The sequence below is a fragment of the Sceloporus undulatus genome, chromosome 1 (genome assembly GCF_019175285.1).
Source record: "Sceloporus undulatus isolate JIND9_A2432 ecotype Alabama chromosome 1, SceUnd_v1.1, whole genome shotgun sequence".
Taxonomy (NCBI): domain Eukaryota; kingdom Metazoa; phylum Chordata; class Lepidosauria; order Squamata; family Phrynosomatidae; genus Sceloporus; species Sceloporus undulatus.
In genome coordinates, this window is record NC_056522.1 from 88993469 (window position 1) to 89008966 (window position 15498).

The following is a 15498-nucleotide window of genomic DNA, read 5'->3' on the forward strand; positions in this document are numbered from 1 at the left end:
ATAAAACTCTAGCCCCATATTTCCATAGGGATAAACCACCGTTCTAGCCTTATATTCTGACACTAGATGCATGCTTCCTCTACAGATGAATGATTTTTAAATCAGCTTCTCAGCCTCTAAGAACTGATTAAGCCTAACGTCTAGTACGTTTAACGTTGTTGTAAACTCTCACTGGTTATAAATTATGTTTCCTGTCAGAATACAGAATAGTGTATTAGAAATGAAAGACCTGCTGAGAGCAAGCCAATGGAATTTAAAAGCCATTTTCCAGCCTTGCTGCTGAATAGGGCAACACACATTGATATTTTCAATATTAATAGTATACTTTAAACCCAATTCTCAGATTGGTGGTTAAAATTTAAAACCTGTCATCAGTGAGGACAGATTGCTGGCAGCATGCATTCCTGGAGATGGAAAATGGCAGGAAAATATGCGCAGATTTACTGAGCTATATTTTTCAGCTACATATTTTATTTTCATAAAGGCACCTTGAAGTCTGAAATGTTCTCACAAAGAGAACGCGCTTTTAAATCTTGTTTACTTCTAAGATGAAGAATATCAAACAGACTTCACTTAAAAATTAATTTTATTCAGAGTGAAATTCGTACCATGTAACCAGATTTAGAAAAGGGAAGTGTGATAGTTTAATACCAGAAAATTCAAAAGAACTACATACTTTTTGTTTTGAGATGTTACTGCAACATATTCATTTTATTTATCAGTGTCTCAGAAGAAGACTATTACAATGTAATATTTTAAGTAGCTTTTACTTGACAGCAGAGTAGAGGACAGAATTTGCATACAAACACAAGCAGAAAAAACAATTCATATATATAACCTTTCAGTCATAACATAAAAGCCATTATTTCCATTACTGGGATCTTTTCTGCTAAAGCATTTTTATAAAGAGGGGGGCTAGTTTTCTTTTCCCTTACTTTGATGTGATCTGGTAAAAGAAATTACTGTGCCAAACCAGAACATTGAGCTGTTTCCAAAACTAAATCCTAAAAAAAAAAAAAAAAGAAAAAAAGGTTGAGGTAGAAAGGTGATCATGGCTTTCCTTTTCTGCAAAACATTTTTCTTCCTTCTCAAAATATCTATACCAAAATATATTTCTGTCTAGATGAAAAATCCACCTGCTTTTCTGTTACCTGCTTTTGGCAGCCCCCCCCCCCCCCCCCCCCCCTCAAAAATAATACTTTTTATTTAGATAGCACTTAAAGTCATCAGAGTGTTTAACATATATTACCTAATTTGAAACTCATAGTTATCTCCAGGCATAACTATTATTATTGCTAGCTCTGCTTTAGAGGCAAGACATGGGCAAAGTGAGTGGTCATCATGACAACGCCATTAGGAGAACTAAGTTTCACTGCCAAATCACAGCTCATACTACAACTTCATTAGGAATATGAGCGTTGTCTTAGGCCTTATGTGGAAAACCAGCAAAACATTAGGTCTGGCCACTTTGTTATTGGGCATAACTTTCTGAACAATCAGAGTGGATTTTCCCCCAATACCATTTGGATCCTTGAAAGATTTTATTTCACACATGTAACCTATTGAGCAAATTAGTGTTTTATAGTGACTGTAAATGCCCATGCAAATTCACAGTGAAGGAACAATTAATCATCAGCTGTGTTTGAATTCTCCACAGGTTTCCTTAACTTTAAACATATACATTATAAGAACCATTTCAAAAGTTGTATGAGATGGTACTGGTGAAAGCTATTCTGCCAAACCTTCTGACATTAAGGCAGAACAGCTTACCACTAAAGTGGCCACAGCTCCTTTGTGTATTACTATTCCAAAAGGAGAATACTGTACAACAATTTCAAGTTTGGAGCTTCTTCTTTCCACTGGGTGATTTACACAAAAGACTTGACAAAATTTGGCACGATTAGACCATGTAGACAATTTTCCCTTGTAGAAATCTGAAATGGAATATACTCAGAATGACTGTATAGAGTTAAAATGCAGCTTAGCTCACAATTGAAAGTCAAAGTCTGAAGGAAAGGATCAGTCAACATTCAGTTGGGAGACAGAAACCATTAAAACGCTATTTTAGTGCCAACAGTTACTACAGCTGAGGTTAGCCGGAACAAAACAGACTCTCGTGTGTTATACTGATAGCCAGAAATGTTATTTGTCAAATACTAACTGGGAGCGTTATGATAAATTTTCCACATTTTTAAACTGTTAGGCTTAGTATAAATAACCTGTGCAGAGCTGTATATGTGTCAAAAGAGGAGTTACTTGAAACAGGAAATGCAAAAGCTGAAAGGAATGTATAAATTTAACACTTTGCTCCAAACTGTATGCAATTCACTTTAGCAATATCAAAAAAGAATGGATATAAACCCGTGCCCCCTTTTCTGATACTGCATATTATATAAATCAATGACATATGTATACCTATTTCCAAATACTCCACAGTTTGTTAATTTACAGTTGCATAGAGAGGGAAGGAGGAGGGAAAAATACACACATTATAAAACCACAACATCCTTATCTTTGGATAGTTCAAGTGTTTTCTTAATTGAAATAAGAACACACAGAGCTGAACAGTATGTTACAAGGTCCCATGCAGCTGTACGATTACTGGAACTTGAAACTTGTAGGAAAGGGCTGTAGTTGATGCCAGGAAGAGTAGGTGGTCTTCAGAATGAAAACGTCACATGGCCTGAAGTCAAGAAGAAAGGGAAAAATGATTAAAGTATAATCCCCTACATATTATCTTCAGCAAAAATTACTTTAAAAAATAATTACATAACTCACTGTGAAGCCTCTCCCCAGTAATTTAATGTTTCCACATTTTAAAAACATGAAAAATAATCTCAAAGGAAATAACCTTAAAATGAGAAAATCCTCATAAACCCTCTTTCAAAAGTAACAAGAAAAGTAATTAGCAACTACTGCTCATTACATGATTTTACATTACATTATTCGATTATATGATTTTACATTACATTATTTACATTATTTTACAAAAGAAATGTCATTGTGCACATATTACCCCCCCCCCCCCAAGTATTATGTTAAAGACAATGTTGCAACTTGTAACTATTTTTATTTCCAAACTCTGGTCTGTAGAAATAAGCCTCAGTACAGCTATTTTGAGTCAAAGCGTAGACTTATTTGAAAATAATAGGAAGAATGCCAAACAGTCTGTGGGAATGTCTTGCAGAGGATTACATGCAACCAGGAAGCAATGTTGATCAATGCTTTAGTTTCATTACCTCTATGCACAGTACACTTTTAGCAATATCGAAAAAGAATTAAGCTATTTTGGCTTTGTAAGTGTATTATTGCCCAAGCTTTCCAGAGGGAAGACCAAGCTTGGCAAAGTAAGCCACGTTTCACAGTATGCACAAATGGTTTTGCATTTTGCACTACACCAATGCCTGTAAGCTTCTTTAAAATGTCCTGTGGGCTCACCATACTGCACAACCATAAAAAATTTTATCTGTCTGTTCACAGATTATGGGCTGCTAACACTGCCATGGGGACCTTACAAAAACAGTTCCATGTGGCTAATGATTGTTGCCCAGGCTCTAATAGCTGGAAACACAGGCTGTCATATTCTCACTAGACTCTGCTGGCAGGGATAAAGAAACTCAGCATGAACCATAGGCGATGAAAGAGTTGTAAACCATGCAACTGGGACTGCCTGTCACAAGGGAGCTGCTTTGGGTGACATTCCTTCAGTAAACATGCACAGGCTCTAAAAAAATCTGCTTTCTGAGCAAATGAATTAAGAGGAAAAAAAGGAATTATATGGAAGTTCAAAGCTTGTAGAAAAAATTGCCATGAGAATACTTGCACCTATATTCAAGTCAATAGAACAGATCCCCCACGAAAAAGAAGGGGGCGATTGCACATTGTTTTTGAGATATTTAAATTTTCTTCAATATCCTACCTACCCAAAATCAAAAAAATATCTTTTATCTTTATTGTTATTCCATTGTTTGTGCCTATGCATATGAATGTAATATTTTAACTTTTACATAAAAGAATTCTTTATTTATATTGTATTTTAAAGATGTTGTGTGCCACCTTGGGTACCGCACTGGGAAAAAGGCTGAATATAAATAAAATAATTAAACAAAAAAAAACCCAAACAATTATTTACTGGAATGGGTGGAAGAGTGATACTTCTTTGTTTACATTATTGCTAACATGGAATTGGCTCTCCTTTGTAAATGAAATAAATTGTGAGAGATGCTTTTATGCAGCTAAGAGATTCAGGTGAATGACACAACCACAGAGGCAGGGTTGGTCATGTGGGTCATTCACTCAGTACCATCCTGGCACTATACTAACAACTATTTTGCTGATCTCTGTACAGAGCCATCATTGTAATTCCATAGACAGTTGCACTTGGACATCTCTGCTGAACTTGATTTATAGGGAAAATTCATCTTTAGTGTCTGCATCTGCTCTTGTTTAAAAAGAAACCAGAAAAACTTGAAAATGCACAGGTCATTGCAAAGCCTCAAGCATTTTTCTACTTGTGTGATACTGACACTGGGTCTAGCACTCTGAAAAATCTGGGTAAATATGATCCCTCATCTCAGGCTGGGAAGTGGGAGAAAAAAGTGGACAATGATTCCTTTTTCCTAGGAAGTTTTCCCACCATACTGGAGTGAAGGCACCATGATGGAAAATTGGAGAACCCTGGTAGCCCCATTCTTCCACCATGGCAAATGCTACAGCTGGAGAACTACTGTTAGGGCTTCCTGAAGCAATTATCCATCATCTCACTCTGAGGAGCACTCAGCCTGGTACCAGACTGTTGGCTCCTTTTAAGTCTCTGTCTCCCTAGTGTCTAGATCTGAGGGAGAACTCAGCACAAAGCATCAGGCGAGATCTCTGCAGCAGCCTCCTGCACAGCATCTCATTCTTAGGTTCCCACATTATGCAGGGTGGGACAATTGTAGGGTGGCGGTAGCAGTGGTGGGGGAACAGTGATGATGCATATCCTCCCACTTCAGGCAGCAGGACATCTTTACTTCAACTGGGACACACAACTGAAAAAGTACTAAAGCATTTCATACCTGTGATCTGCCAGCAAGATTTGCTGTAAATAAGGGAGAAGAGAATTAATCACAATAAAAGGCAAAGACCCAAGGATTAAGATACAATTGTGCTGCATACAGAAAGCAATGCATATTTCAAATGAACAACACTTGAAAATAGCTGACTAGCCGTTTTACCCAGCAGAATTTGTATATTCCTCCCCAATAAATCCTAAGCATGGTAACAACCATATTATCCTAACAATTTTTTATGTTAAATCTCCTGGCACATAACTTTCTAGTTTTGTAGCCATGTTAAATTAATTGTGTTCTGACAATTAAATTCCAATTATTCTAGAATATACTTGTGTTCCATATCCTTACATTAGTGCTGCAGTTATAAACTTTAAAATCTTAAATGGCATAGGAAACATATAGACTCTTGAATTAAAAAGTAATGTGAACTGTGCATAGATCAATCTAAACAAAGAGCTCCATGGAGCAAGGCAAAGGACTGGGGCAAGTAAAAATGAAAGCAACAAACACTTGAACTTTTAGTTTTCCATTATTCCCACTATCTAGTTACAGTACATCCTGCCTTGCACAGCTCAGAAGATACATTTTTGGACTATAACCCCCAGAATTCCTCATCCAGAATGACTGCTTACTGAGGTCCAAAAAAAGTAATTCATGCAAGCTCTAATATGTCATTTTTCAGCCAGTTTGCATAAAAATGACAAGAACTATAACAAAAAAGATTTTAAAAACCTCAGACTTGAACAGAACTATAATACAAGAGCCATGAAACACTAGTAATACTGTCCCCATTGTTTATGGGTGGAGAAGGTCAGGGTCAAGTGGGAGTGGTCCTCCACTGGCCTCTACTTGCAGAGAAGATTCACTGAGGGTGAGCTGCCATGGTGGAGTCCCATGTGGGCATGTAGACTAAAAAGCTAACCACAATTATTGTTTCTTCTACCAGTTAGAGCAGTGGTCCCCAAACTTTGATTGATTTTGGGCTTCATCTCCTAGAAGCTTTAGCCATGATGGCCAACGGTCTGAGATTCTGAAAGCTGAAATTCAAAATCCCTTAAAGAGCACAGTTTGGGGACCACTGAGTTAGACACTCCTCAAAGAGTAACTTTCATAGGTGAATCAAAGCAGGTATAAATACACTAGATCTAAAGCTACTGCATTTTCCATAGAGCTTGTGGTGGAAAATGTGCACTCTTTGTATGTGTGTTCTTCATGATTTGAATTGGAATAAAAAAAGCCTGCTCCAGTGGCCCTCTTCCCACTTGGTCACTGCAGTCTGGCAGAGGTGTAGATGTGGTGGTGAATCCACCACATTGTACAACCCTCCCTTCTCTAAGAAAAAAAAAATCATTTGGTTAGTGACATACAGATTTCAGAATATCCCACTTTACAGCCTTCTCTCCCCAACCACAGGCTTGCCATCCATGGATTTAAGCATCCGCAGATGACAGGCCCCATTGCCACTAATGGCTGCATGTGCATTCACACATGCACGCTGCCATTAAAAACGACTTGAGGTCCTGCCATTTCTTTCATCCACCGGGGGGGGTGGGGGTTATTATCAGGCAGACCTTTAGTCCATGTAACCCAATTCTGCTACTATGCATAGTGTAGCTCTCAAATTTCTCACATATGGATTCATTTTTTTAAAAAAACAAAACTGGAGATGCTGTGATTGAAGTTGTGGATTCTCTGTAAGTACAAAGCAAAGCATGGTCTATACCACTCAGCTAAAAGTCCCTTCTTAGGAGTGGAAGGATGCTGTGTGGGCCATCAGCGTGATTCAAGAGAATCATCAGAGAAGGAAAGATTTCTTTCTTAGGAAAAAAGAAGAAAATCCCATAAATAAACATTAAAGATTACCCAAAGAGAAAGCTGTTCAATTATCCCTTTTGTTATATTTCCAGAGAGCAGATACTCTCCTTTCATCTTTTATGTAAGGCATCAAGAGCAGGTTATGCACTTTGCTTCTTTGCCCACAAATGGGAATTTGATGCTCAGAGGAAGTTGCATCAAGGCAGAGCTTACCCCCCTGAGAGACATTCTGGAAAAGGAGTAGTACATTCCATTTTACTTCTATGTTAAAGCAACTGGCTTGATTCTGCAAGGTGGTTAGTAATCAATTTGATTATGAATGGAGTAGAGAAAAGAAGAGTTTCCTTGAATATACGCAGGATTCATCTCAGTGATAATTCAGGGTGCCTTGTGATTTTACATCATGCACCCATGGTACATAATGGCCAGAATCCTATTGGATGCTGTTATTGGATTTTTGTGATCTTTTAAGGACATTGTAGAAGAAGGCAATATAATAATAATAATATAATAAATATAATAATAATAATAAAGATTTATTTATAGCCTGCCCAATCACGAAGAATCCGGGCGGGTTACAACAATAAAATACATCAATTACAATAGAGTTAAAAATCAAATCCTAGACCTACTGCCCCCCCCATACCCAGTACTAAAACAGAATTAAAAAATAATAGTATAAAAAACATTAAAAGCATTAAAAGCATTTTAAAAAAGGCAGAAACATAGGCGGGGAAGAATAGACAAATGAGGGGACAATATCTCTATTCTGGGGAGGGTAACTAAGTTGGAAAGACCTGTCGGAACAGATCTGTCTTGAGTGCTTCTTAAAAGCTGTCAGGGTGGGAAATGTGACGGATCTCCTCCGGCAGGTCGTTCCATAGTTTAGGAGCAGTAGTAGAGAAGGCCCTCTGGGAAACTGATGTTAACCTAGATTTTTTTGGCTGTAGTAGATTTCTTCCGAGGCCTTAGTGTGTGGGGTGGACAATAGGGAAGAAGGCGTTCCCTCAAGTACTCTGGGCCCAAGCCATGTAGGGCTTTAAAGTGATCACCAACACCTTGTACTTTGCCCGGAAAGTAATAGGCAGCCAGTGCAGGGACTTCAAGACCGGTGTTATGTGGTCATTCGTAGAAGTTCCCGTGATTAATCTGGCTGCCATCTTTTGTACCAACTGAAGTTTCCGAACTTGGCACAAGGGTAGCCCCAAGTAGAGTGCATTACAGAAGTCCAATCGAGAGGTTACCAGTGCATGTATACTGTTTCCAGGTCCCTCGGCTCCAGGAAGGGTGCAGTTGGCGTATCAGACGAAGCTGATGCAGGCACTCTTGACTGTCGCATCCACCTGAGCTGTCAGTTGGAGTGACGAGTCAGGCACCCACAAGCTGCGAACAGAATCCTCCAGAACTGGCTGACACAACTCCTTTCCTGGATTCGGGTTCCTATAGCGAGTACCTCCGTCTTACCTGGATTCAGCTTGAGTTGGTTTTCCCTCATCCAGTCCATTACTGCCCCAAGACAGGCATTCAGAGGAGAGATGCCATCCTTAGTCACTGCTTCGCGTCCGAGACATAGAGAAATATATTGGGTGTCATCAGCGTACTGAAACATGTCTCTGGATGATCTCACCCAGCGGCTTCATGTAATATTAAACAGCATGGGGGACAGAATCGCACCTTGAGGGACGCGCTGATTTGAGCTCCCTCTTGGCCGAACAAGCGACACCATCTGGAACCTCCCCGAGAGGTAGGACCGGAACCACTGCAATGCAGTGCCTCCAATACCCAACTCTCTCAGGCGTTCCAGAAGGATACCATTACTTCCTACTGTAACCTGGCGCCTTTGGACCACCAAGAAGCAGATGCCACTTCCTGGAGTTCGGAGGGAGGAAGTAGGGGGTGGAACGGCTGCTTTCTTCTCCTGGTTGCAGGACCACAGGAGGATGTTACTCAGATACCTCCCACACTCTGTGAACTGGGTGGGGGAAATTGGCTCTGGCATTTCTGGTAGGGAGACATGGAACTGCATGGACAGAGCATTATGTTCCACTTAGGTGATGCAGAATGTGAGTAAGTGTACCATATTAACATATTCAAATTTTCTTTAGCGGCAACTAAAATATTTTCCATAGAAAGTCTCATTTTTCCTATCATCATGAGGTGAGGCTTTTATTATTTCTTGTGGCTGAGGAAAGGTAGCAATAATCCTTCCTTTCATGTATTCTACAGTCAAAATAACATCCGTCATATATAATTAACTGAAGAAAAATAAAAGACTAGCAGCATGCTACACTTTTTCCATAAAGTGATCATTCACTCTGTGATGCTACTGAGTACAGTGAATATAAAACAGGAGTAGAGTGGAAGTGACACTTCCTGGATATCATGGTTGCTGCAATTCCCACCATCCTTCACTATAGGCTACAGTGGCTAGGGCTGATGGAAGTGTAGTCTGAACATTCTCAGAGTTGAGAGGAAAGTGCTAGGATTGGCTGAAACAGTGAGTAGCACCTTTACATTTGTCCCTCCTATTTCCTGTCTTTGTTGCTGAAATTGTCCATCCAGCAGAGTCTTGGAATCGCAAGCTTTCCAGGTTACAGAAGGCACCAATGTGTAGTTCTTGAGGGGCTAATGATACTCAAAATCACAGCATGGTGTTTGCGGTAGTCAAGACCGCGCAGCTGCTTCATCTCTTTCCTTTCTCTTTTTGTGTTCATGGTTTAGAAAATTTAGGGGGATATAGAGACAAATCCTGAGTATATGGAGTTTGTCATGTGCAAGTGTTGTGTGTGTGTGTGTGTGGTGTGTGTGAGTGTGTGTGTGTGTTCTATTGGGAAAATGTGAGTTCCACATGTATGAATCATGTTTTGTGTTCTGGTCCTGATGTCATGTGTGGCTCTTATATATTTCTATCACTAACAGATAACCCTTCTTTGTATGCTGTCCGTATTCAACATTTTAGAGACAAACACATAGCTCTGATGTTCTCTGTTTGAAGCAAAGATAGCTATTATGTTATGCATTTGCTGTCTTTAAATATATGCAGGGATGTTTTCTCATGCTCCAGAGGCTAGAACACAAAACAATGGATTCTAATAACAAGAAAAGAGATTTCAGATAAACTTAGGAATACTTATTTACTGAAATAGCTTTTTAACAGTGGAACGCTGCCTCTCCACCTTTGAAAGTCCTTAAACAGAGGTTGGATGGGAAGCTTTCAGAAGTGCTTTTGTTGTGTATTTCTGCATCTCAAGCATTGGATTAGATTGCCACTGCAGGCCCTTTCAGCTCTAAGATACTATGATTCTATTCTATGATTCCACAAAAGAGAGAATTGTTCCAACATACCTCCTACCATAAGTAGTATTTATCTAAACCTGACCTGCAGCTTAGCTAAGTTCATTGAATTACTTCCTATGCATATCAGCTGTTTGTTTTAATATTGGCACAGTAATAGTTTGTAATTGTGTTATGATCTACTGGGGGGCCTAAGAGAATGCAAACAGATATTAAATAGTCCATTATATGCTCAGAATGGGTGAAAATGTTACCTTGCCTAGGGTAAAAAACTCTGGAAAGAAATTAGTTTTCACAAGTAATAATTTCTACACAACAGTTTACATTCATGCATGAGAGGAAAATAAAAGACTTTCTGGCTTAGAAAGAAGTCAAGGCATGCCATCTGCTGAACATAATGGGCCTTTATTGTCATCCCATGGACCAGTTAATGTCATTGCAACACAAAGCATTTCCAATTCATTATATTTTGGACTGTAAGATTTGACTACATAGAGTCTTCCCTTAGGGCTCTGCTTCCATTAAGTTTTATGTTTCAGAAGCCACAGTTATCACAAGCTCACTCCCAGGAACTGCATGTCATTAATTCAAAAAAGAGAAATTATATATTAAAAATAGCTGTCTGTTTTCCCTATAATGCTTATCACAAGAGAAGCCGTGTCCTTAACTCACCCTCGCAAGAGCTACTTTTTGCATGGGCACACAGTATGCTACTAAACCAATTAAGAGTAGAGTCACAGGTTCTCATCTTCATAATGGATGCCAAAGTGGAGAGCTTGACAGTCTCTCCTCCTCGACACCACCTGCCCATATCAGTCCTTGGTGGGGCCCTTCATCAACATCTCATATTGAGTCTGTTAGTCAAATCCCAGCCAGGCACCTCTTAGTGATATCCGCAGAAGTTAGAAAAGTTACTTTTTTGGCTGTAATGTCCTAACTAATGTTCCAGCCAACATTAATGCTATTTCCCCAAGCTTTAAGCTAGCTTTCACTTTTTCTCAATGAACCACAGGCATAAGTTGTACAGTTGGCCCCCCGTATCACGGATTCAAGCATCCATGGTTTGAAAATATTCCAAAAATCTATAAATTCCAAAAAGCAAATCTTGATTTTGCCATTTTACATAAGGGCTACCATTGCACCATGTCACTGTATATAATGGGCCTTGAGCATCCATGGATTTTGGTATCACAGGGGGTCCTAGAACCAAACCCCACTGGACACCAAGGGCCCACTGTAATAGGCATCTAGTTCCAGCCTAGATCGCAAATTTCAGAAACACCTGCTTTATAAACATATTTCTGTTTGCACCTGTTTATTTTTCTAATATTTTACTGCTATGAAATTTTCAAAAGGAAAAGAAGAAGGCCAAATATATACAATATGAAGTAGGATGGATAGATGGGTGGACAGATTTGTTGATGCTGTTGTGTGTCTTCAAGTCATTTCTGACTTATGGCAATCCTAAGGTGAACTTATCACAGGGCTTTCTTGGCAACTTTCCAAGGAAGTTAGCCATTGCCATCCTCGGAGGCTGAGAGAGTGTGATTTGCCCAAGGTAGGTTCCCACGGCTTAGCTGTGGTTTGAACCCTGGTCTCCAGAGTCCAATGCTCAAACCACTATGCCATACTGGCTCCAGATAGATACTGCTTATATAACTGTTTAATGTTAATGGCTTCCACAAAGAATCCTGGGAATTATGATACAGTATAGGTGCTAAGAATCTACATTCATAATGTGAGGCCCAAGGCTCAAAGTCCACAGAGTTCCCTGATGAAAGAGAATATCAACCATTTTAACGTAGATATGCCCCTTTACAACGCGTGCTAAAATGTTATTTAGATTGCTGTATACTTTACAAATAATGGATTCTTTATGTATGTAAAATATTCCAGAATCCACAACTGTACAGTTTAGGCCAGGGGTAGGCAACCTTTTCGAGACGGGCGCCGGGTTGCTGTCCCTCAGACAACGGGGGGGCCAAAGCCAAAAAATAAATAATAAATAATTTTTTCAAATTTAAATAAATAAGTAAACCGGGACAAATGTAGGACAAACATTTTCAAATGGTGGACACTTTTTTTAAAAAAGTGGAGGACACGCAAAAAAATTGCTGATTTTTTAAAAAATGTTAATATAAATGCAGTTTCTGAGGCGTCTATAGACAATTGCCCCCCTTGCCCCTCTGTGTGTGAGAGGCCAAAGGCCCCGGCGGCAATCAGTGGCAGGACCGGGCTGGGGCCGGTCCCAAGGCCTCACGGGCCGCATCCGGCCTGTGGGCCGCAGGTTGCCTACCCCGGTTTAGGCAATACAAAGAAACGAATTTATCTAAACTGATTATGTTCACTAAAAAAATGGAAAAAGTCCAGCATATAATGATAACCATGTTCTCAAAGATCCCTGAAGAACACTACATTAGTGACAACCAGCAAAGAAAGTCATAAGGTCATGAGACTTGGTCCTCAGCACCTGAAGGAAGCCAGGAGATGGCCTGAGAGAGCTGCTTTCCCTGAACAGGCCTAAATTGTCTGTGCCTCCAGGGAAGGCAGAAAGCCAGGCTAGAGAAATCGTGCCATCAACTCCCTTCAATCAACCTGATAAAACTCGGTTTTTGAGTGTTGGTAGCATTTGTGTTGTTGTTGTTTGTTTTTCATTATTTCATCATTTAAAACTACAAATTGCCCTCAAAGACTCTGATGAAAAGTAATACAGAAACACAGCAATGCTGGCAAAGATATTAAAAAGGATTTTTGTTTTACAGAACAAAAACAATGCCATAACCATACTCTTGTACGGGTTTACACAGGAGGAAATTGTGGCCGTGGCTGCTCATTATATTGAATAACACTAACACAGCAATAACAAATGTGAATTAGACTTCACAGTCGATCATGTGCATTGGAGCATAAGAGGCCATACAGGGTCAGACAAAGAGCAAAATGCTTTGGCTGCTTTCAAGACAGGAACTGTTCTGATGTCGCGAGAGGTGTGTTGTCTTCCAGTTGCAAAGATCCGTGATGTGACAGAGAGGCTGACAGACTGGTCAAGCCTTCTGACCAATACCCCTTCCTTTTGGTCCACGTGGGAACTAATGATACTGCAAGACACAGCATTCAGAACATCAAAAGGGATTACGAGGCGCTTGGTAGGAAGCTGAAGGAATGGATGTACAGGTTATCATCTCGTCTCTTCTGCCAGTTGAAGGGCATGGTCCAGGAAGGGAGAGGAAAATTGCGGATGTGAACAACTGGCTTCGCAGATGGTGCCGCCAAGAAGGATTTGGATTCTTCGATCATGGGCTGCGGGTTCCATGAGGAGGGACTCTTGCAACAGACGGGTTGCATCTCACGCCAGTTGGAAGAAATGTTTTTGCCAACAGTCTCAAGAACTTGATCAGGAGAGCTTTAAACTGAGTTCCGAGGGAAGGGAGGCAATATTAAGGAAGGCGAAGGGGATGGCGAAAATAGTCACAACTGACATAGAGGAGACAAGGCAAACAGTGCAAGGACCCAACAGTGCGAGGCAAAAAAACTTGCACAGCAGCGAAGTAAAAGGGAACCATGGTCTGGATGTTTCTACACTAATGCACAGAGCATGGGAAATAAGCAAGATGAACTCGAACTCCTAGTACAACAAAGCAAAATTGATAATAGGCATCACTGAAACCTGGTGGGATGAGTCTCATGATTGGAATGTGGAAATAGAGGGGTATAACCTTATTAAGAGAAATAGGCCAAATAAAGAAAGGAGGAGGAATAGCACTATATGTCAGAGATATTTACACCAGTGAAGAGATCCTGGACATCAATCATGGAAGCCAGGTGGAGAGCATCTGGATAAGAATCAAAGGGGAGAGAAACAACAAGATGTTACGGTGGGAGTCTACTAACGACCCCACGTCAGACTGAGGAATTGGATGATATCTTTCTAGAACAGATGACCACACAGTCAGAAAAGAAAGATGTAGTAGTGATGGGCGACTTCAACTATCCTGATATTTGCTGGAAGTCAAACTCAGCAAAATCCTCAAGGCCTAGCAAATTCCTCACTTGCTGGAAGACAATTTCAGTCCAAAAGGTGGAAGAGGCAACAAGGGGGTCAGCTATTTTAGATCTGATCCTAACCAACAAGGATGACTTGGTTAATGGGGTGCAAGTGGTGGGATCATTAGGTGGAAGTGACATGTTCTCCTGGAGTTTGTAATACAGTGGAAAGGAGAAGCCAGCATAGTCAGAATGCATCCTAGACTTAGGAGAGCAGATTTCAGTAAACTTAGAGAAGTATTGAGAGCGATTCCATGGTCAGAAATACTAAAAAATAAAGGAGTTCAGCGGATGGGAGTTTCTCAAAAGAGAGATACTGAAGGCACAATTTCAAACAGTTCAGTGAGAAAGAAAAACGGGAGATGTCTCAAGAAACCAGAGGATGAATGACTAGGAACTTTCAACGGAGCTAAGTTTGAAACGGAACATGTATAAGAAATGGAAAAAGGGGAAATCACAAAAGGAATTCAAAGAAATAGCAGGCATGTGTAGGGGTAAAGTCAGAAATGGGGCAAAGCGGATGAACTCAGGCTTGCTGGAGGTTAGAACAAAAAAAGGGCTTTTTTGGTGTCCGCTAGCAGGGAAGAAGAGCAGTGGGCCACTTCGTGGGAGATGGCAATGTCAGTAGGAAAAGCAGTTCTCACCTTCTTTGCTCGTCTTGCTCAAAAAGAAAGGGTGCTCAACCTGAGGATAATGGGCAGAGCAGAGGCGAATGGGATTTCAGCACAGCAATAGTAAAGAGATAGTAGAGGAACACCTTATTAATCTAAATGAATTTAAGTCTCCGGGACCAGATGAACTCCATCCAAGGGTATTAAAGAACTGGCAAAAGTAATATCGGAGCCATTGGCAATAATCTTTGAAACTCTGGAAAACGGAGAGATCCCAGCAGACTGGCGGAGGGCAAACGTTGTCCCCATCTTCAAAAAGGGGAAAAAAAGAGGATCCAACAATTATCGTCAGCTTAGTCTGACATCAGTACTAGGAAAGATTCTGGAGCAGATCATTAAACAGAGAGTCTGTGAACATCTAGAAGGCAATGCCATAATCACAAAAAAGTCACATGGTTTCAGAGAAACAAGTCATGCCAGACAAACCTAATCTCTTTCTTTGATAAAATTACCAGCTTGGTAGATGAAGGGAATGCTGGGATGGACAGGTTGCGCTTACCTGTAACGGTATTTCTTCGAGTGGTCATCTGCGAATACATACAAAGGTGTTTGTACTGCCGCCTGCGCAGTGCCTTCGGAAACTTCTGGAAGCACTAGGCAAAGTACACTTTGCAACATGT

General features: G+C 40.3%; 1 protein-coding gene across 1 annotated transcript in view; it reads right to left on the reverse strand.

Moving 5' to 3' along the window:
• Positions 1 to 568: 568 nt before the first annotated feature.
• UTRN (utrophin) overlaps positions 569 to 15498 on the reverse strand; it is a 494831-nt gene continuing 479901 nt past the window's right edge. The window contains exons 72-73 of the mRNA XM_042456820.1: positions 5058 to 5080; positions 569 to 2683 (exon numbers count right to left, since the gene is read on the reverse strand). Coding sequence (XP_042312754.1) covers positions 2675 to 2683; positions 5058 to 5080 — 32 coding nt within the window. The 3' untranslated portion in view covers positions 569 to 2674. The remainder of the gene's footprint in view (positions 2684 to 5057; positions 5081 to 15498) is intronic.